Source organism: Buteo buteo, chromosome 5 (assembly GCF_964188355.1).
Source record: "Buteo buteo chromosome 5, bButBut1.hap1.1, whole genome shotgun sequence".
Taxonomy (NCBI): domain Eukaryota; kingdom Metazoa; phylum Chordata; class Aves; order Accipitriformes; family Accipitridae; genus Buteo; species Buteo buteo.
Genome location: NC_134175.1, coordinates 13,279,854 through 13,300,832, shown reverse-complemented (window position 1 = coordinate 13,300,832; position 20,979 = coordinate 13,279,854). Strand labels below are relative to the sequence as shown.

The 20,979-nt window shown below is 42.0% G+C and overlaps 1 protein-coding gene across 19 annotated transcripts in view; it reads right to left on the bottom strand.

Moving 5' to 3' along the window:
• The window catches only part of LRRFIP1 (LRR binding FLII interacting protein 1), a 116,544-nt gene that overhangs the window by 68,153 nt on the left and 27,412 nt on the right, over positions 1-20,979 (bottom strand). For 3 of the 19 annotated variants that reach the window (XM_075027870.1, XM_075027883.1, XM_075027885.1), the window contains exon 1: positions 6,261-6,627. The exons of 14 other annotated variants lie outside the window; for them this stretch is intronic. In XM_075027870.1, the coding sequence (XP_074883971.1) occupies positions 6,261-6,308 (48 nt within the window). In that variant the 5' untranslated portion in view covers positions 6,309-6,627. Of the gene's footprint in view, positions 1-6,260; positions 6,628-20,979 lie in introns of those variants that run through there. 2 more of the 19 variants (XM_075027891.1, XM_075027890.1) reach the window with 1 other exon arrangement.

Sequence of the window (20,979 nt, the reverse complement as noted above, 5' to 3'; positions counted from 1 at the left end):
TGATTTACCTGCAATGTTTGAAATCATTTATGCCACCCACTATATAAACATGCTCTAAGATGTATGCTAAAGGTAAGAAATCACAGTACTGGAAACAAGTATGATACTGACTTGACATGATCCATTTCTGTTTATCTGAAAATAAATTGCACTACCTCAAGAAGCACTACTTTAAGTCTACCCCACAATCAGTACCACTGTAAATACAGGACAGTGTCAGAGACAAGGACCACTCCGGGCTGTTCTTCACAAGACACTGCCAAGTGATTCATGCGATACCAGGTAAGAACCACCCCCTTTACCCAGTAGCTGTTCAAACACAACATGCATGTAACCCAAGGAAGGGGTACTGCTCTGAGGACTCCAGCTCACTAATGATTTTTTGGGGAGAGAGGGAACAGGAGATACAGCTTTCAGCAAAACCTTTGACTCCTTACGGTTTAAAGATGCGTTCCCTCATCCTGACACACAGACCATAAGAAGTCTTAAGAAAGAAAAATGAAAAAATGATTGGCAAAAATGAAAGCAAACAAACTTAACTCTGTACATAAGTTTAAAAATTGCACCTGATCTGGGTGAAGAACAACATCAGTGCAAACAATTAGCTGTATTTTTCCTATATGGAAAACAAAGGACCTTAAAGTCTCCATAAGCAAATACACAAAACAGCACAGAACTGTCTATCTTAACTTCTCACCTGCCAGAAAAAGACAGAAACAAGATTATTTTGATGGTAAAATTACTGTAGATACTGTCCTTAGGAATTTCACTAATGACCTGAGCTTTCACGTTACAAAAACTCTAGGCCTTTATGTAAAATTCAGATGTTGTGCTGAACACACACATAAGTATTTCCCCTTCTGTTTTCCTTGTATGATTAGGGCCAAATGATTTACATGCTTGCTAGCTAAGTTGCAGAATTACGTATTATCCAGAAGTGAGCACAATATACAATGAAATTAAGCAACTTGAAAACTAGAAGGGAAAAAAAAAAGTTCAGCAAGTTATTCTAAGGCCTCCCTGAAGAACAAGGCTCGCCAGTTCCCTAGATACCAACTGCAGCAAGTTAGATGGATTTTACTTTGTGTAACATCCTAGGAAATGATAGAGTACACATATGATACATTTAATTTTTAAGTGCCAATCCACAAGGTGTCTCTAATTTATTCTATTTCAGCTCCTCCACCTCCTCATGCAAAGCCAATTTGCAAACTTTAAGATATGCAAGAGTAAAAATGCATTTTCACTTAGCATCTTTGACTAACAATAGCTTACATCTGGAACAAGCATTATTTTTTATTCATGAACTTTTTCTTTCCATGGCCACATGGCTCTTCAACATTAAGTATCTTTCAATACAAACAAGAGAAACAATATATTCTGGATCCTTTTAAATAACCTTTAAACTTTTTTTTTAACATATCAAATTCTGCCATTAGCACATACCCTACCGGTACCTTTGCAAGAAGTCAACACAATGTTATTCCATCCAGAACACTTGTATTTTAAAGCAACTCATTTTTTATCACATCAAAACAAAGTAGTACAGAATTGTTCAGGCTGGAAGAGACCTCGGGAGGTTTCCAGTCCACCCTCCTGCTCAAAGCAGGGTCAGTATCAAATTCAGACCATGTGGCTCAGGACTTTGTCCAGTTGGCTCTGGGAAACCTCCAAGGATGGTGGCTCCACAGCCTTTCCAGGCTCCTGCTTCAATGCCTGACCATCCTCACAGTGAATATTTCCACCACCACCACCACCACCCCCGCCCCTGCATCACATCAGAACCTGCTCTCTTTCAATTTAAAACCCACTGTCTCATTCTCCTGCCACACATCCCCATGAAAAGCCTGGCTCTTGGCTTCTTAGTAACCTTCAGCTTGTATGTCAGAAGGCTGCTGATGGTTCCTACCTTAAGGTCTGGTATTCTGCATCAAATACGGTAAAGTAAACTAGCTGTTACATTTTTAAACATGTTCTCAGTGTTGTCCAAGTACTACCTAGATGATTATACAGTTATTTTCATTGTGGTTCCTGACAAAAACACCAGCTCATTTGTGCTGGATGAAGGCAGTTTGTAAGAAACAGGCCATTCTTCCCTAAAGGGTTTTCAAATCCACAAATCGAGCAAATGAGCTCAGCAAAATGAGACTACAGGTGACAAGAAATATGCAAGGAGAAAAAATTCTCAGTGCAATGATGCGATCAATATGACAAGCAAAGGTCTCTGATGGGATCAGTGATACGAATAGCACTGAGATAATGATTAAGCATGAACCAAACACTTCTACCAAATAAAATTTACTTCACTTCCTTGGGTAAGGCTGGTTAAGAAAGACTTAACATGCTTTTACTCGTCATCCATCTCCCTTCATCACTTTAAGAAAGCAGGACCCCTCGAGTCTGCGGAAGGGGAAGTCAGAGCTCCTAACACCCCGGAAAGTCCTCATCTGACAAAAAGCAAACCCAGTTCCGCAGCTATACAAGTCCAACATCCTATCTCAGTGTTTCCAAACCCTACTCATCTGAGGCTACACACAAGCCTTCGGAGGGTGTTTTCCAACACGGCAGAACTGTATTATGCTATAATCAGGCTGGTCATTAAATGATCAACCTGTGCCCATCATAACCCCCTTTCTACCATCCTTTAATTGATAATTACCTAACCTGAATGATTGTTTTTGACATTCCATAGGTGGCACTAGTGACAAACCTGGCATCGCTCATGAGCTCAGAGGAAGTAAATCAATCAGGGCAGGGATGAGTCCACACCTAACACTTACTGTGTACGATTTTATCCAAGTCAAACCAGAAGTCTGGTAGCAACCCTTAGGCCCAGCAAATTCTGCAGCAAGTGTGGGAGACAAACAGGAACGATTACATACAGATTTTCCTGTGCAGAAGCATAGCTCAGCTACTGACAGGAGTAGCTACCCCAACAGCAAGCCACATGGCATGGACATTCATAACACGACCTCCACTGTCATCTACAGACTTTTAGAGTAATACGTAAGAGTGTCAGATTTAGTATGGACCTCTTCCTCAAAAGCAGGGGCATGACTAAACTCGTCTGTCAAACCACACTCTTTGAAAGCCTTGGACTCCATTTTCATACTAATAGTTCTGTGCTATAAATACCTTTATTTCTTGCATACCCTGCAAGCAGCAACTTTAACTTCACATTTCTCTCTCTGGGCTGACTAAACCAAAACAGGCTTTGGCTGGATGACTTTGGCCTTCATCCAGCCCAAGCACTCATCATGAGCCCAAACCCAAGTCACCTCTAAGGGCAGTAGCAGAGACAGACACCGTAGCCTGCAAGAGACACAGCTGAACATCATGAAACCACCAATAAGTTCATACAGATTTCTGACATTCAGACTACAAAAGCTAAAATGAAAGTCTCAAGGCTGCCAGCATAAATAACTATTCAACAGATTCAAGACGAAAAAAAAAAAATCACTGAGATTGAAGGAAGTAAGCTTAAAATCATCTAAAATTCACTAGTGACTCAGTGAGCAAGACAGGCCTCAATCAAAAGTGACAGATCACTGGCAAAAACAGAAGAATAAAAATACGAAGCCTAATTGCACTCATTACAAAGCTTTTGTAACTTCCCTTTTATGAAGTATTGCTCATCTGACAAGGAGAACTGGCAGCTTCAACCGTACCGTGCACGTCATACAAAAAAAAAAAAACAAAAACCAAACCAAACCTCCTAAGGGGCTTCTGTAAAGCCCCATGAGCAAAACAAGAGGAGATGGCAACCACACTGCCGAGATGAACACGGAAATGCACATCAGCTGAAAAACAATCACTTTCATTTATGCAACTCGCTCAAATACTACAACTATACATCCTGCATTTTTGTCTTTTTATTGCAGTTGCCCAGAATGATTCATAGCCACTAAGCCCCAAAACAAGTGTACTGTTGCACTGCAAAATGCTCGTTGCTTCTGTTGGTCCACTTGGCTCAGCAATCAACACCCCTGCTTAAGTGTCACTTTAGTTTTAAAATAAAAATCCAGTCCTGTGCAGCAGCAGATGTTCACCCTGCCTTAAGGAGTTCAGCACGTCTAGCTCTGAACAGGATAAAATTAAGCAGGTTGTAACCTGGTTCACTACTGAAGTACAACTGCATCTGAAAAAAACCCAAACCAGCTATTAGGTATCAGCTGGAAAGCGTAAGAAGCATCTTCTGCTGTCTGCAGCATGAGGCAGTGGGGAGAAGTGGGAGTATGAGATCTGCAACTGCTGAGAAGTTACCCACACACACCCCCTTTTTAAATACCACTCAGCAAGACGAGGTGAGATCTGGGTTGCACCCACAGGCAGCGCTGCCGGGGCCAATGCATAATGCACAATGGTTACGGAAGCGACGGCTTCCGGGCCCTGAGCGCAGCATCGGGGAAGCTGTGCATTCATTATCATTTTGATGAAAGAATTATTTAGGTGACTTGGTTAGGTAGAGGCTAATGACACACATCCTGAAGGTGTGCATTCTCAGAGCTTTTCCCTTATGAAAAGTCCAAGAGTTCATTGTTTGACTGGAAGTGCCAAGAAACAGCCAACAAAGACAGGAAATTATGCTGCTTTTTTGAGCAGTGAAAAATGACTATGTTGACTTGCCACATAGCTACATACATACGAGTTTTCCATCTATACAAAGCACCCCTTAATTCCAATGTACTCAAAATTATCTGCTTCTAAGACTAGTAATCAAACTTAGCATCATATTTTTTGTGGAGGACTGACACGTTCGCCACGTTTGCCAGCACCAAACCATACCCAGAAAGCTCTCTGATCCCACTATTGGAGAAACTTTAAAGCACCAGTCTGCCCGACTAAATTACACCTGCTCACTGTATGCAACTACTATTATGTACTTCTGCAATAACTATTCTCAGGCCAATTTAGACTTTTTGCCAACATGCTTAAGATACAGCCAGCAAGTCGGGGCAAACATAATTTTTCATGACCGATGCCATCCCATTCTAGTACTCTGTGTGTGAAGGCTTTCCCTCAAACGTTATACAACTGTTCACTCTATTTACTTAAGTTATACACTTCACCAAACAAAAGAAGTCTGATATGGTTTGTTGTACTTCTAAAGAATTTAAAGTCTATTTAGACAAGCAGCATCTGATTTGAAATACTCCTGTAACACAGCTGACCAATTAGGTAATACTAGTGCTAACCCATGGAACAGTTTTTCCCATCTCCACTTGACTAACAAGTGACCTAAACAGTGAGTTCCAGGAGCTCACCATGAGTTATCACGTGCTCCTTAGCATTGAAACAAGAGCATCTATAAATGACTTCTATGCTTAGAGGTCAAACTAGCATATTTACCTGACGTTTTTTGCATCTGAGTTATAAACATATTTTGTACCACTTAGTCATATGACAATGAGCCTATGAATCACGCAGGGCTCGGTCAGTCCACATCCTGCTTAACTCTTCACCTTTCTCTTAAATGCAAATTAGAATTGAAAGGCAGCATGTTCATGAACCTTAGCCTACACATAAACATAAGGATTTCCTTCTAATACCCAGGTACCAGTGTTGCTGGTTAGACAGGCAGGCCCATTATGGGCTTGTCTAACAGCCCCTCTCCCGTTCATACAGTGACAGTGGTGAATCGGAGTGACTGACAGTTTATGTCAACAGATGACTAATCCACCCATTAACATTTCATGGTCACAGGGGGCTGTTCTGAAACTTTATTTAGAAAACGTTTAACAGGTTCAGTTGGCATGTATCTGCTCCGACACCAACCTGAGCAGTAGGTAGCTTACGTTTTAGTCTCTGATTTTTAGAAGAGAGCCTTAGAAAATTCCGTGCACTGGAAGGCATTAGCTACCTCCTGCAGCTGCCAGCAGCAGCAGCTCACCAGCACTCACCTCTGCGGAGCTGCTGTGAACGACACGCCGTGCCCAGAAGGACACTCAAAATTCCGAGTCGCGCCACAGCCCCGCGACCCCCCACGCTCTCCAGAGTACCCGGATCACGCCGCCTGAGCTCAGCCAGCCAGGGCACAGGCAGAGGGGGAGCCTGCGGGAAGGAGGGCAGGCGCGCAGCCGAGCTCAGCGGTTTGACAGCCGCGCAAGGGCACGCAGGGGGCCGGACCCCGCCACCACGTGGAGCGCCGGGCCGCGCGGCCCGCTCTCCCTGCTGGGGCCAGAGCCCCGCTGCCCGCCTCCCGCGGACTCCCGCCGACGCGGGTGGCGGTGGGTGCGAGCGTCCCCGCCGCCTCGCCCTACCTGCTGCCGGGCGGCCGGGCTGAGGCAGTCGGCCGCCGCATCCTCCATGGCTCCGGCCCCTCCTTCCCGCCGCCGCCGCTCCGCGCTGCCGGAAGCCGCCCGGCTCGGCTCGGCTCGGCTCGGCCCGGCCCGGCCCCGGGGGCGGAGCGCTGCCGGGGCCGGCCCGGGGGGAGGCCGCCCCCCGCTCGGTGCTCCCCGCGGCCGGCTGCGCGGGTCCCGCGCCCCGGTTCAGGGGGACTCGGCGGCGGCAGGCAGGGCGCTTGGTGCTCTTCCTTCCGTTACCGGCGCGCTCGCCGCTGCTCCCAGCGATGGTTATTCTAACGTCCCCACCGGAGCCGTGCAACAAGCTTCCCTGAAGCAGTTCCGAGAATGGTTTCAAAGCTCGTAACCTCCTTCTTACGCTCGAGGAAGGTAAACACCCCCAGCAACAACCGGCCGACGCCTTGCTCAGGGTACGTCCGCCCTCCGGGCTGCGTATCCGAGCTGCTTCTCTGGAAGATAACATTCAGAAGCACTTGCACAGGTGCTTATAAGTATATATATTCACGCCAGCCAGCATTTGCATCGCAGAAGCAAACCACATAACTGTTCTTAATTTGCTGTAATTATACCAGTACGGTGTGTTGGGTTTTGTACAGCTGAGCTTAAAACGGGTGATCAACACTGGATATGTTGGGGTTAGTTTTATTCTTTAAGAAATAGTATTACACTCAAAGCAATTAAAAAAAAAAGAGTAAAAGAAGAGGCCGGGGAGTGGGGGGGAAGGCATCTAATTGCGGTCTGAGAGTACTGCAGAAAAGCAATCAGGAATAGTGGCTGGACAAAAAAAAAAAAGGGGGGGGGGCGGGCATTCTGTATTTCAAAAGGTCTCTTGTGATGAGCTGGATGAGGCTCAAAATGATTAGAGGACACAAGTGTTTTTGAATGGCACTAAATGGGACAATACCCCAAGAACAATTCAAAGCACAGTCAGAGCAGAAATCTTGCCTGCATGGAAATTAGTGCTGTCTCCCGATTCCACCCAAACCACCTCTGGATTCCCCCCGATTTCATCCTCGCAGAGACAAGAGGGCAGGGAGGAAGCCACCAGGGGCGGGAGAATTAACCGGAGCTTAAAGCAGCTCATTTGATCCATTGCAATTTTGCAGCGGCAACAATAGAACACACGGAGAGTCATCTCTTCCTGGCACCGGATTTTCTCCGGTTGCAGAGACAAGCAAAACCAGGTTGCTCCTTAGCAACTAAACCCTGCGCTCGCTCTCCTTCCCGCTCAGCCGGCGCAGGTTGGGGAGCCCTGCGAAACCTCCACCCAGCAGCTGAGCTCAGTTTTTCCATGAGCTGCCAAGCCCAGTACGGAGAATCTGGTTTTTCACGCTGGCAGAGCACACGCTACCATGCTGCTGACAGTATTTTAGCTAATTTGGAAGTGCTGGCGCTATTTGACATTTGGGGGCAATACTTCAATTAGATTCACTGACAGCCCTGGGACCTCAGCCGTGCCCCACTGTCCCGGGAAAGGCCAGACATGCTTCCTTTAAATAAAAGGCATTAGGGATGTCTAGCTTGCACCCTGGCCCTGGGAGAAACCCTGCTTAAGTGAGGGGAAGCTTTGCATTTGTAAAACAGACTGTGGTTCTATGTAAGTCATAGAATCACAGAATGGTTTGGAAGGGACCTTCAAAGATCATCTAGTTCCAACCCCCCTGCCATGGGCAGGGACACCTTCCACCAGACCAGGTTGCTCAAAGCCCCATCCAACTGAGCTTAAACACCTCCAAAGATGGGGCATACGCACCTTCTGTGGGCAACCTGTTCCAGTGTCTCACCACCCTTATTGTAAAAAATTTCTTCATTACATCTAATCTTGATCTCCCCTCTTTCAGTTTAAAACCGTTACCACCCCCTGCCCTATCCCTACAGGCCCTGGTAATAAGTCTCCATCATTCCTATAAGCCCCCTTTAAGTACTAAAAGGCTGCAATAAGGTCTCCAGAGTCTCCATCTTTCATTAAACTCCAAAACCACCTGTTGAGCCTACAAGTTATTTTTTCCTTCATTACAGGGTAAAGGACCCAACTTTGTTTTAAAAAAATAAATCTCAACTGTCTTAAATCCACTTCAATGTGTGTATGAAAATAAAGAAATTCATAGATATAGAAATAATATATGTTCCTGTGAAGCAGGAACATAATCGCATGCCTCAAAGGTATTGTTTTTTTCATTAGAAAAAGTCAGGCTTAAGCTACTCTGAAAGTTGGTAATTGGAGATTCAGTGATGCACTATAGCCTTGTGTTAAGTTTCTCCTTGCTAAACCTGCTAGCTGGAGGGTATGACAGGTATGCCTGCACAGCAAAATATGCAAAATGAAAGGGAAAAGACAAGCCCGTCAATATAGTCTGCCCAGCACACTTCATAGGCAGTCAACATTCAGTACAGAGGAGACATCTGTAATTTAAATCTATGTTTAATGGACACCCATTTCATCCCCCAGTATGGCTTATACTGAAATCAGGGACCAGGCCAATGTAACACGATCAGGAAATGCTCTCCTATTCAGGTGGTATAACATGCAGCCCTAAGCTCGTTATTTAAGGCTGATAAAGTTCCTAGTCTGCTACATTATCCCTTATCCTCCGTCAGCAAGAGCAAAGAACAACAGAAATCTACAGTAACTGAAGGAAGACCGTGGCATGCCCTGCAGCCGTGCTTTCTGCCCCAGCTGGCTGGCTTGCCTGGAGAGGAACCTTGAGCCTTCAGGCTGGCAACCCCTCCGCTCTGTCCTGCAATGCCGAGCAAGTCTGTCCTTTGTAAACGACCCTGAGTCCAAGAGAAGCTATGCCCTACTTCCCAGAGGCTGCTCAGCTTTTAATTTGGGTACAGAAAACAGTATCAAGCATTGCAGAAATCCAAAGTGTAACCAGCTATGAAGGCAGCATTTCTGGGCTATGGCAGCTCACCCCAAGGTCACAAGGGGCCAGTCACTGAAGTTAATTCTTCAGGAAAAACATGTCTTGCCTTATATGTAAAAGTTTTAACAGAGGAGGGAAGGAAAGGAGAGTGATGTTAACCATGTAAATCTGAAGCATCGTAACAACTCAGCATGACAAAGTATGCATATTTTCATCTTAGCTTAAAATAGACAATTTGTTCTGGTTTTCTTGGTTGGCGAGAATTAACCTCCCCTTACGTTCACTGGCAAATCTGTACAGTTTTTGTAGTGTCACTTGCAAGATACACTAGAGATGTGAATACTTCCTATACAAGGCATAAATTAATGAGGGGACACACACACACACCTTTTTCTAATTACTTTCTAAGTCAATGTAGAAGCCAAGATGTTTGGTTTTATTCAGTTTACTTGAAGAAGCGCTTCATACATACCTCAGGATAAATTCAAACACACAAGTGTGCTATGAACCCGCTGGGTAGGAACTGAATGATCAGGATCTCTTTTTAATACTATCAAGCTTCCATTTTTCAGTAACAGAGCTGATAGTGTTCAAAACACACACTTCAGCATGTCTGAATTGATTTTGTATGAAGCAAGGCCCATTCTGCTTGGATTTCCAAGCAGGTCCTGACAAATTTCCCAAGAACAGGAATTCTCTGTTAAACACTCTCTTCCTTATCCCTTCTGGCGCGCGACAGTCTACTGGATCCTTCAGATGCTGCTAAATAAAAAGCAAGTGCATGCAGTTCTGTAACTACAGGAGCTGAGCCACAATCTAGGAAGCCAGTGATGCATTTTACTTGATTGCTTGCCAAAGCCATTTAGCATCGTTAAGCTGATAGCAGTTAGCTCTCCTCAGTCCTTGCCCTTCAAACTGCTGCTATGTAACTTGAGGGAGCAGAGCAGTACCCACAGCACCTAGAGAACACTGCATGAAAGTGGGTATTAGTCTATCTTTTCTTTTTTTACCCCCTTAAAAATGCAGCGTCTATCTAGTCATACCTCCCTCATATTCAGAAAGATAGCCAAAGGATCTGAAGCTCTGCTAAATATTGTGAATTCAGTGCAGTTCTTGTGTCTCTGCATTTCCCGTTTGAAATAGGACATTGCAAGACTGACATTAATTCAGGGAGATATCTAAGCAGGAAGAATGTTCATGACGGAAATATGCATTACAGGTATTACACTGCTAAATTGAGCATAAGAAAAAAGAGGTAACAGGAGAGATGGGGGGGAAGGAGTCAGCTGACATTTTCATAAATCTGGTAGGTTAACTGTGAGTTCACCTTAGGTACCTGTAAGCAGAAAAAAAAATTATGGCGCTTAGGACAGCAGGTCAGTTTCTGATGACAGACTCCTTATCTGTCCCTAGGGAACATACCTCACCTTTGCAAACATGCATACACAAAAAATGCACGCTTGCACACAACACAATGCATTCTTCCACAAATACAGGCCTAAATCCCAAAAATCAGTTTAACAGAATTGCAACCCTTTACCTGTAACTACGATGGAGTTGTGTCAAGAAGAAGAGGGAAAGATCATACAGTTATCTTTGAGGTATGTTACAATTATTGATAATGCAAACAAATTCCAAGGAACTCTGGCCTGCAACACAGGTCACACCCAATTGATTGGTTTTGTCTTCAGGGCATGTTATGCCAGAGGCAGTTTAAGAGGCATGGAAGTACGGACTCAAATAGGACTAAGGCAGTCAAAACCTTTACAGACAGGTTTAAACACTGAAAAAACCTGCAACATAGAGCACACTGCCTCCAGCTTGGCCCACCCCCGTAGTAATTCTTAAGCAATACTAGCAGCCACCTCCCAACACTATGTGTCACCTACATATGTGATTCAGCTTATTTCATTTATATCTAAGACAAAGAAATTCCACTGTGCATTTCCTTCATTCTCTTAAATTAGTATCTCTTAGAATCTCAGTAATGTCCCTCCATAACACATTTACTACTGGTCTTCCAAACAGTGGGAACAGACAAAGCACATCCCACTCTTTAAAAGTATGTCATATTAGAAGAAAAGTTTGGTTACTCTAGCCTTTTTTGGTTCGGTTTTTTTTAAGGTTCAATAGTCTTGTTCCTCTAAAGTTCAAGAAAGTCTACAAAAAATCTATGGAGTAACACCCATCTGCAGTCACGAAGACAGAAAAAACTACGCATGCATCTCACTTCATCATCCCTGTCTGCTGTGGGCATCCTGGCACCCTTGCAGCTCAGCTGGCAAAGCGAACAAAACCTCCTTGTAAACCGTAACCAAGGCAATGAACTCAAGTATACACAACTAAGTGCTTCTTAGGAAAACAATGTCCGGTTTTCATCACCAAAATGTACTGCCAGTATCAACAGATTATTTTCTATTGAGGCTAGAACGCGACGCAGCAAGAAGGAAGGAAACTGCTGAACCAGGCGCAAGTGCTTCTTGCCACACTGAAGTCAGACAAACTGAATCATGCTAGTGGGGAAGCTGGAAGACTCCTAGGTAGCCTATACATGGCATGTTTATCATTCAGCTCAGGGAATCCCTTCAACTTCAGAACTCAAAAGCAACACTGTCACGAACATTTGGATATCGAAGACATTAATGCCTCGCTACTATCAGAAAAGTTTAGAAATTTGAAATACGGGTGTATGAAAAGTTACATGATCTTTCCATTTTAGAACAGACACATTTAAGAATAGTCCCCGTAAGCCAATAAATTCCTGACCTAGTCTTAAACTTTTCTATTCCTTTGCTTAATAATGAAGAAAAAAAAAATCCACAGAATTTTAAAAGATCAGACCAAAAACCATGAGTTTTGGTTAGAAGCATATCACAGAACCTGAGTATACACACATCTCTAAAAAAACCATATGGAACAGTGATCCACTGAGAGACTTTTACTTGTAGAAAAGTTGTTTCTCTGGTGGTATATTCACAATATTAGGCTTTGCCATCTCCCAGGCTCTACCTCAAACCTAATCAGTTTAAAAAGAGTTGGAAGTTGTGTTAACCATTTCCACCATGACTGCAAATTTTGTAAATTGGAAAACCAACAGTAATTTCAAAGAATACAGAAGGGCAGAGGTTCTGGACTTCAGTCCTACCCCGCATTAGGGACATTGGGTGGGGAAACACAAGCAGCATTTGAAAACTCTGGGAGTGCCACAGTTACCTCATAGAGCTCTCCAACTCAACATGCAAAAAAAAAGGCAACCAACATCCTATCCACAGTCAAAGGCAAGTCCAAAAATTCAGACTTACAGCTACACATAATTATGATTTCAACCCAAATATTTGACTGTATTTGCTACAGAGAATAAACTAGTATGGCATCTTAAACATACAATGATCACATCTTTACCTTAAGATCCTTTGCAAATACTGAAGAATCTCATTATCAAACATTTTAGCAAAAAATGGACAGTTCACTTTGAGAAGCGTCCAATTTTCCCATACAAAGGGGATAATAAGGACACCTACAGAGGAAAACTGATAAAAAAAACTATTCTGGTGTTTCCCATGACTACCCAAACTGCACCCTAAACCTATTTTTCTGAATCGGACTCATTCACACAATGCAATCCTACAAGACTGAAGTTTGGTGGGAGATCAAATGATAAGTTTCTTTATGGAAAGTTTTTCTTGCAAGGGCATTCCAAGACTGATTTCTTTCTTTGTTTTTAAAGTTTCTCAGAATGCCAGAGCTTTGTTTTTCTCTTTTCATTAATTCCAAAGCACCAGGAGCAGGGAGTATGAACAGGCAGACGCTCCCCTCTGACATGCCAATGGTGCTGTTGTGAGTTATCTGTGTTTAAGGGGTCAGCATTCTCGGTCTTCTTGCTTAACATCTTGAGCCGAAGACTGGGAAGAGGAGGAGGGGAAGAGACCCACAACTAATGAAGAATTTACACATGAACATTGCCCACTTAGGAGAAACATTCGCTTATGTGTTTGCCAGGAAACCCATCTCAGAGATATAATTTAAGCATGTGACCAGAGGCTGGAAAGTCTTGTTGACACAGACCTCCCCCCCCCCCCCCCCCCCAGAAGGAGAATGTTTATTTTGTAGAACACTGCAGTGAACAGCATGTACAGCTCTACAGCATAACAGACAATTAGGGAGTTGCATCCTACTTCATAAATTATATTGCCATGCAGTCTCAAGGAGCCCCTGCTAAAAATACAGCCTAAATAATAACTGAACTCCATCATGAGCTTGCACTGATTACCAAAGTAAATCCTGCCACAAGGAATTGATCTTAAAACACTTGTTAAAAGTGAGGTATCCTGTAATCATTTCCCTAGACCCTAGCAGTGTTTTAGAGGCATTTATTACCTTAGTAAATGGGGTTTTTTTTCTCTCTCTTTTTTTTTTTTTTTTTAAACCCCCCTTAGGGTTTAAAAGTGATATTGTTGTAAAATTTACTAGTTACTCAGGAAGGTGATACGGTCTCTTTCCCTCTGCTACCTGGTCACATACCTTCACATGCATACTAGTCATAAAGAGTTTGTTGACAAGTTCTTCAGTGGCTTATGCCTGGTGTGGTCTCTGTTGCAGTGTTGGGTTCACCTTCCATACTAAGCCACTGGCTTAACTGCAGATGGGTTAGCTGCAAACTAGATTCAAGATGCACTGGACTTGTGGTAGGAGGGAAAGGAAAAAAGTGCTCGAAGCACATCCTTCAATTCAAACAAACCCCCTCCATGAGAAAACAATGGAAATTTCAAGGCAGCTTCAGAGGCAAGATTCAGAAGAAAATTACAGAATTCTACAGAAAGTCAGTTCTGTAGAATCCTGTAAAAAACAGAGATTTTCATAAGCACTGTAGCTCCAGAGCCTGAAGAACGGCACGATCACTGTATGTACAGGGCATACCACTTCCACTGCTATTTAGAAATAACTAACTTGTCCTGTTTCTATACTGTTAAAAAGCAAAACAGGGATGAAAGAACAATTCTAGTATAGGATGTTGGCTGGCAGCTCTGCAGAAGTGCGTTACAGCTTTAAACCCCAACCAATTTTCTATAGGTAGTGTATTTGGCAGAGGACCAACACAGTATCAACTAACCACATTTACGTCACTTCTTCAATTGGCATTTTCTCTCAGAATAGCTCTAGTCAGTAAGTAGTTGCTCCTACCAGAGAAGAATTTGGATATCACTCTACAGCTGTTATCCTAAAGAACAAAACCACACATTTTATACATCCTGTATAATACTGCACTCACATACTTTAGATCAAGACTGTTACTCCTGTAAAATAGTTTTGAGGGAGTCAACATTGACCTTGGAAACAGCTGGATCACTCATTCAAGTAAATGAATCAGAGGCTGCAGTGATACCTAGAAGGAAAAAACTAAACAAAAAAAGCTGACAGTATTAGCAAATATGAACTGGAATTTCGCAAGAAAAGCATACAAACCTTCTCAGTGTTGTCTCCTGAAATACTTACTTGCATGAAGCTGCAGTCAGTGGTTTCTTCCACTTGCTTTACCCAACTTCTTTTTATAAAGAAAGAAATTTCTCTTTTACAGTGACCACACTGATTGTTTTAGTTCTCCCTCTATTAGATCAGCAGTGTTTTGCAGTGACTGTTTTCCTCATTTAAAATTTAGATAAAACTGAACATCAAAACACCCAAGTGGAATGGTTGTATTCCAGAGTACTTTTTACATACTGTATTTCTGTTTAATTACAAAGGCTGTTCTACAATCAAAGTCACACAGAGTTCACTGCAGACTTCAGAGGGCTTAAAGCAATCTTGCAGAAAGAGGGGTAGTAGGCAAACAGGGGGGACCTAAGGGAGATAAGAGCTTGTAAAACCCATCCCACAGTACGTCTATAGTATGTACACCTCAAAAGGCTTTAGATCTTTCTTTATTACAAAAAGAAATTCAGAATGCCAAACATACATATTCTTTGAAGAGAAAAAGCAGCAGGCTTACTATAATACAGGCACTAGGATTATTCAGGTAGCGCAAATGACTTGGTAACGTACAGAACTGTATAACTTTTGCTTAAACCAAATATAAAAAGTGCAAGATGAAAGAGAAGTTACCACCTTAATGACCCTGCATTCTTGCTAGTTTGATATCTTAGTGTGATACCACAGATAAAGAGTTGAATTGTATTTCAGGCTCTTAGTGCTCGACTGCCATTTCTTTTCAGCAAGAGAGCAAAACTGCAACTAGCATTTCCCACCAGGACAGGTCCACAGGCACCCAGCACATAGGGAGGTCAGCAGAAGGACTCAGTAAGGAAGCACACATGCAAAATTAATTCAGCCGTTGGTACATATTACTGAAGAGGAAACACATTTGTCCTGACTATGCTTACAGAGAAAGTAAGCACAATAACCAAATTTGGAGCCTGCAATAAACAGAAATATTTCATCAGGCTTCTTTACAGCATAAGCACAGGCTGGGGAGGGCTCCAGGGCTGGGTGAATGCCAACATCTTTTTGAACATGGACATAAAGAGAGTTTTTGTTCCTGACTGGTAAAAATATTTCAAATATAAATAAGAACTGAAATTCATGCACTGCTACAAGCAATGTGATATGTAGGTACCACATTCTAGTCTCCACTGAACTGCAAATTTAATCTGAATAAAAAGTTGGCAAATCTTGAACACAGCTCTGCACATTAAAATGTAGATACAAACCTCAGCAACTGCTTAAAACAATGCTCAAACTACCTGTCAAAAGAAAAGAAACCACAGATTTTGAAGTAAAGGTTACTGATACTGTTCTAGGGATTACCCTGTCTGTGACAAGAAGTGATATAAAGCTTTAAGAAAGGGCATAAATACAAGATCAAATTCTGTTTTGTTTCTCAGATCAAGTGCACATGCTTTCTGGTTTAATCACCTTAAAAAAAAAAATTAAAAAGGCAACAAAAAGCCGACCTTTACTTGCATCACAGTTTGCGGGGAAGTACGTGTCCCCTAACACCACCAGATCTCCACAGAACTGCAGTCTTTGTATCCAGACAAGTTTCAGACTGATTTATTCCTTTAAGGCCAAGTAAAACAAAGATCAGAACTTTCAAGTAATCCACTGAATACTGCCCCATATTATATGCTCTTGAAGAGGTGCAGAGGCAGTAATAGATAGCAAAAGTTACCAGATACCCAATAGCTGGAGCAGCTTGGTCAGACACCAATGAAATGTCCAGTTCTTGGCCATGCAAGTTATATGGTATTGAGAAATTATGCAAACAGTGTAAAGTAAAGAAGATAAAGAGGTAAGGGGAGGAAAGGTACTGAAAATACTGCAAACCAAGCAAAGCACATAGTGGGATATGTAGAAAACATTACATAGCTAAAATTGATGATGAATATAGAACAAGAGAGCACAAAAGGGGGGAAATAAGATACTACTGAAAATTAAAAAAAAAGGGGGGGGGGGGGGGAGGATGCCTAATTAAAGCATAGGACACAAGCACCAAAGCCTAGAGGACCCAAGATTTAATAGCCATATTCCAGTTCCTGTATACAAACAGTTCAACATCAGTTAAGTGATTGAAACTGAACAGCTTCCAATGCTAAGACAAATTGTATCATTATTTTGAAATGGTGTAAAATTGGAAGTAGATCATGTGAACTGTTTTTTTCAGTGTCACACTAATGTGGGACCTTTCCATTTTGCAATAGGTCAGAACAATTTGTCTCTTAAGTTTCAGTGGGAGATTTTTGAAGAGCTTCATGCTAAGAACTAGTCAGTGAAGTTGCACAGGTCTTTGCCATCAATTAGGAGCGATTCAGAATTCCACTGTGCTTCAGTTTCTTGTCCAGAGAATAGAGATTATATGTCCCTCTGGAGGAAAACAAATACAAGTAGTATTTTGAAATCTTCAGACACAACACATTACATATAGAGATTGTATGCCAGCAGAACAACTGAGAAACTACAAGGAAAAAATAATCTTTCACACAGCTATGGCATTTGTATTTATTAGGTATACAGGAGAGCATACAGGAAGCAAAGAGCTCTTTTTTGGAATTTAGTTTTCAGAAGCAACTTGCATAACATAGCAGATCTCTGCAGACAAGAGCAATAGCCCACAAAGTGCAACTCAGAAGGCTGACTACAGGAGAGGAGATACAAGAAAGATCTTAATACTGTCAGTATAGCAGGCACTTGCCAAGTCTGGTACAATTATGATACAGACTTCTCTCTGCTTTTACCAAAAAAGCAAATCATACTATATACTAATAGCACAGCAGTATAAGTTCTTGATAAAAAGTAAATTAAATTTAAAAAGTTAATTAAATGCTTTTACAGATTTCATCCTCTTGATAGAAAAGAATGTTTTAATTTGTAGAGGTATGCAGTGAAGCAAGTCTTAAAGTCAATATCCCATCCAGTATATCAGAGGAGTACTGCTGAGTAATTTTTCCATCTAAAAAGACTGAGAATGAACTTCAAGCTTGCTTAAACTGGCCTGAAACCCACAAGAGGGAGCAGCAATCAAGCAGAGCAAACATTTTTTGTGTTTCTAAAGAGACAGTACTTCCATCACACAAAGCTGGATCCCTGATTTTTCAATATAAATGTTTAATTACCTGAATATTCAGTCATTGAGGATGTGGATGAAAATTATTAGCATCTTTTAATCTGACCTTGGGATAACAAAGAGGCTAAGAGACCACAGTAGAAGGTATACTCTGTATTCCTACTAAGGACATGGTACTTCAGCCTTAAATTACCCTTACCAAATGCATTTCAACCACCTATGCAAAGAAGCAAACCAACAAAGGTGGCAGGGAGGTAAGGATATTTAGAATTTGTGTTAAGTTTCCAGATCCCCCAGATCTCTCAAAAAAACCACAAATCCTAGTTAACTATTTTTGCCAGTAATTCATGTTTTATATCCTTACTCTCTGCTTCATCAATGCTTTTGAAGAACTCCAACAAAACCCACATGGTTTTTTCTTTAACTACCAGCCTTTCAAAAGGTAACAGCTTCCGCATTCAGCATCACTGCAACATAGCAGAAAGAAATATATTAAGAGGTTTGAAAAGGTTCACAATATTGTTTCTTGCAGGCTCCCACAACCATATGACGGCCTTATTTTTAACTGAAAGAATAGAAACAAGTAAGACAGATATGTGCTTTGCTGACAGATGGTTTTTACATAGGAGCACCTCAGAGCTCAAAGCAGAAGCTGTGGACTCAACTAAATGCTTATTTAGAGGCAGAACCTCCCGCATCACTTTGTCTCCTACCTTCCAGCCCAGTATTTCAGGACCTATTAATAATTTACTGCCTTTTCTTAGTTAAGAGCAAAAATTGTAAAGAGAGCACACTCAACTATAAATTGCAATAGAGAAGGGAGACTGCTGAAGATTTTTGACAGAAGAATACTTTGAGACAGGCTTCCTTCTCTTCATGGTTCAAGGCGATCCCAGGAGGGCAAACAAAGCACGGCTGAGCAGGTCACTGATGCAGAAGCCACAGCATCAGCCAGCTACAACCCACTCCATGCTGGGGAGCCGGGGCCCATGCAGCCTCTGCTCAATGAACGGCTCTCTGGGGCTTCGAGCCCGCTGGTGTGGTGTGCGGCCAGCGCCGTGCAGTAAGGCTGAGATGAGAGGTTGCAGACAGTCCCATCATTAGCTGTTCTAGCAGCTCCTGGAGGGTACTTTTGGACAACTTCTCATACCCCCTGTAGTTTTTGTTACCGCTCTCCCTCCCAGGTTCCTCCCTCTGGAATTATCCACAGCGACCTCAACAGGTATTTCATTATATGCACACGCTATTCGCCTGAAAAAGCAGAAAAAAGTAAGATTCTGAATTTAATTGAAACTATGCTTTGGATCATTAACAAATGAGGATTTTACATTCATTTGTAAAATCCAGCACAGTGGCTAGCAAGCCAGTATAACAGACAAAAAACAAACAAACAAACAAACCACAAACAAACAAACAAAAAAAAAACAAACAAAAAACCCCACAACCCATTTTTGCATGTTCTGGGTTCCTTTGGGAACAGACCTTGCACACATCAGTCACTCCAACACAGACTTTAATAAAAGCTCTGACTGCCCCTCGTGCTTCCCTGACTTTTTAAAGCCATCTGTTACAGATGCAGAATTACTCAGAGCCACCTATATTCAAAACATAACTGATTTTAGAGGTATGTCTACTGAAGAAACAAGATTTGCTGGTAGACATTCAAGAATGTTAGTGTCAGATCTTAATAATCACAATACAGTTTACTGCTAAAGCTAGAGTAGGCTTTTAGGTTATAGGAAAAAAAGCAATACATAAGGAAGTTATACAACAGAATTAACTTCCATTTATTTTCTTAGCTCTGACAACAGTTTCATGGAGAGTAACATTTCAAATAGGTTCACAACAATTTCTCCAAACCTTTAACGATGCTTACAGCCTCATATTACCTCACACAGTCAGATAGTACAAGAGTTTAAGCCAACTAAAATTTGGAGAGAAGACCTCAAAGCCTTCCATGTCGCCAGAAACAATGATGCTTTAATAGGTAGCAAATCTCCATGGCTCAACAGCACCAATTAACCAGGGAAGTAATGGAGCTCCTTGAAACCTGAGATGCTGCCTGAAAGGAAAAACGTCTCCTTGAGGTCACTGAGAATTCCTTGTGACCTTTTGCAAATGCAGATAAATCCGTTAGTTTGTTCCTGTTGAACTCTGAATGTCCACCTGCTCTTCCCTGGCAGTTCTATGAGGATATTGCGCCAGTGTACTTTACACAGTTGTGAAGCACTCCTGTATCCTGCATTACAAGCAGCATGCTGATAAAAATGTACACTTGCCAAGCCAATTAAAAAAAAAAAAAAAAAAAATCAATCAGTTGAGACTCAAGGGCATGAACGGCAAACTTATTCAGCTACTCACAGCAAACACCAGTGAAGCAAGTAGCACCACCTGACCATTTTAAATGACTCTTCAAAAGACCTAAGAATTGCTGCTGATCAAAATATTACCTAAAAAATTGTATAAATAAATTTAAGATAGAGCTGCTGACAGTAGCGAGACACAAACTGAATTATGGAAGGACTTACTTGTCTTTAAGTCCAGCACAAATCTTGTTAGGAGTGCATTTTAAATACACCATACAGAATCTGCAGATTATTGCATGCGTCTTATGGAGCTAATGTTAGGGAATGGAAGCGTGTAAATATAGCATACAGCTTGGATATGCTCCATCTACAAGTAACTCAGAAAACCTACTTTCACCTCACAAAAGCATTTAACACTACTTTAGGTCTAGCCAATGCTGAAGAACAGACTTGTAAGCTATTTATAGGCAGAGATAAAGGTGCCAAAAAGTGTTTTAAAAAACCTTGAGGTCATCAAGCCTCAGTCTATCTAGGAGATGTAGTGTTCCTGCTACACGGCCAGTTCTTCATATAGCTGCTAGCAGAGAACAAGCAGAATAAAGTAAACTCAGGGAACAACGCACTGTTTTCCTGAAAAACACATTTAAATAAGCAAAGACAGAAGCTAGAAGTGCTGAGTGTTTGGCCAGCACACAAATGCATTCAGCTTAGCATGCTATGCATTAGTTAACAGTGGGTTTAAGATTTCCTCTAAATAAAACATGTGGAGCTGCAGGATTTTACACCATTACACAACTAATGAAACAGTCACTTCACAGTGGGTAGCAATATCACAAAATCACATCACTGCTCCATTCGTACAGCGGGAGAAAAGGCTGTAGAAATATATAATTATTAACTCGACCAGGTTCTTGAAATTCTGGTAATGTCAAGGTTATCATCTGGAA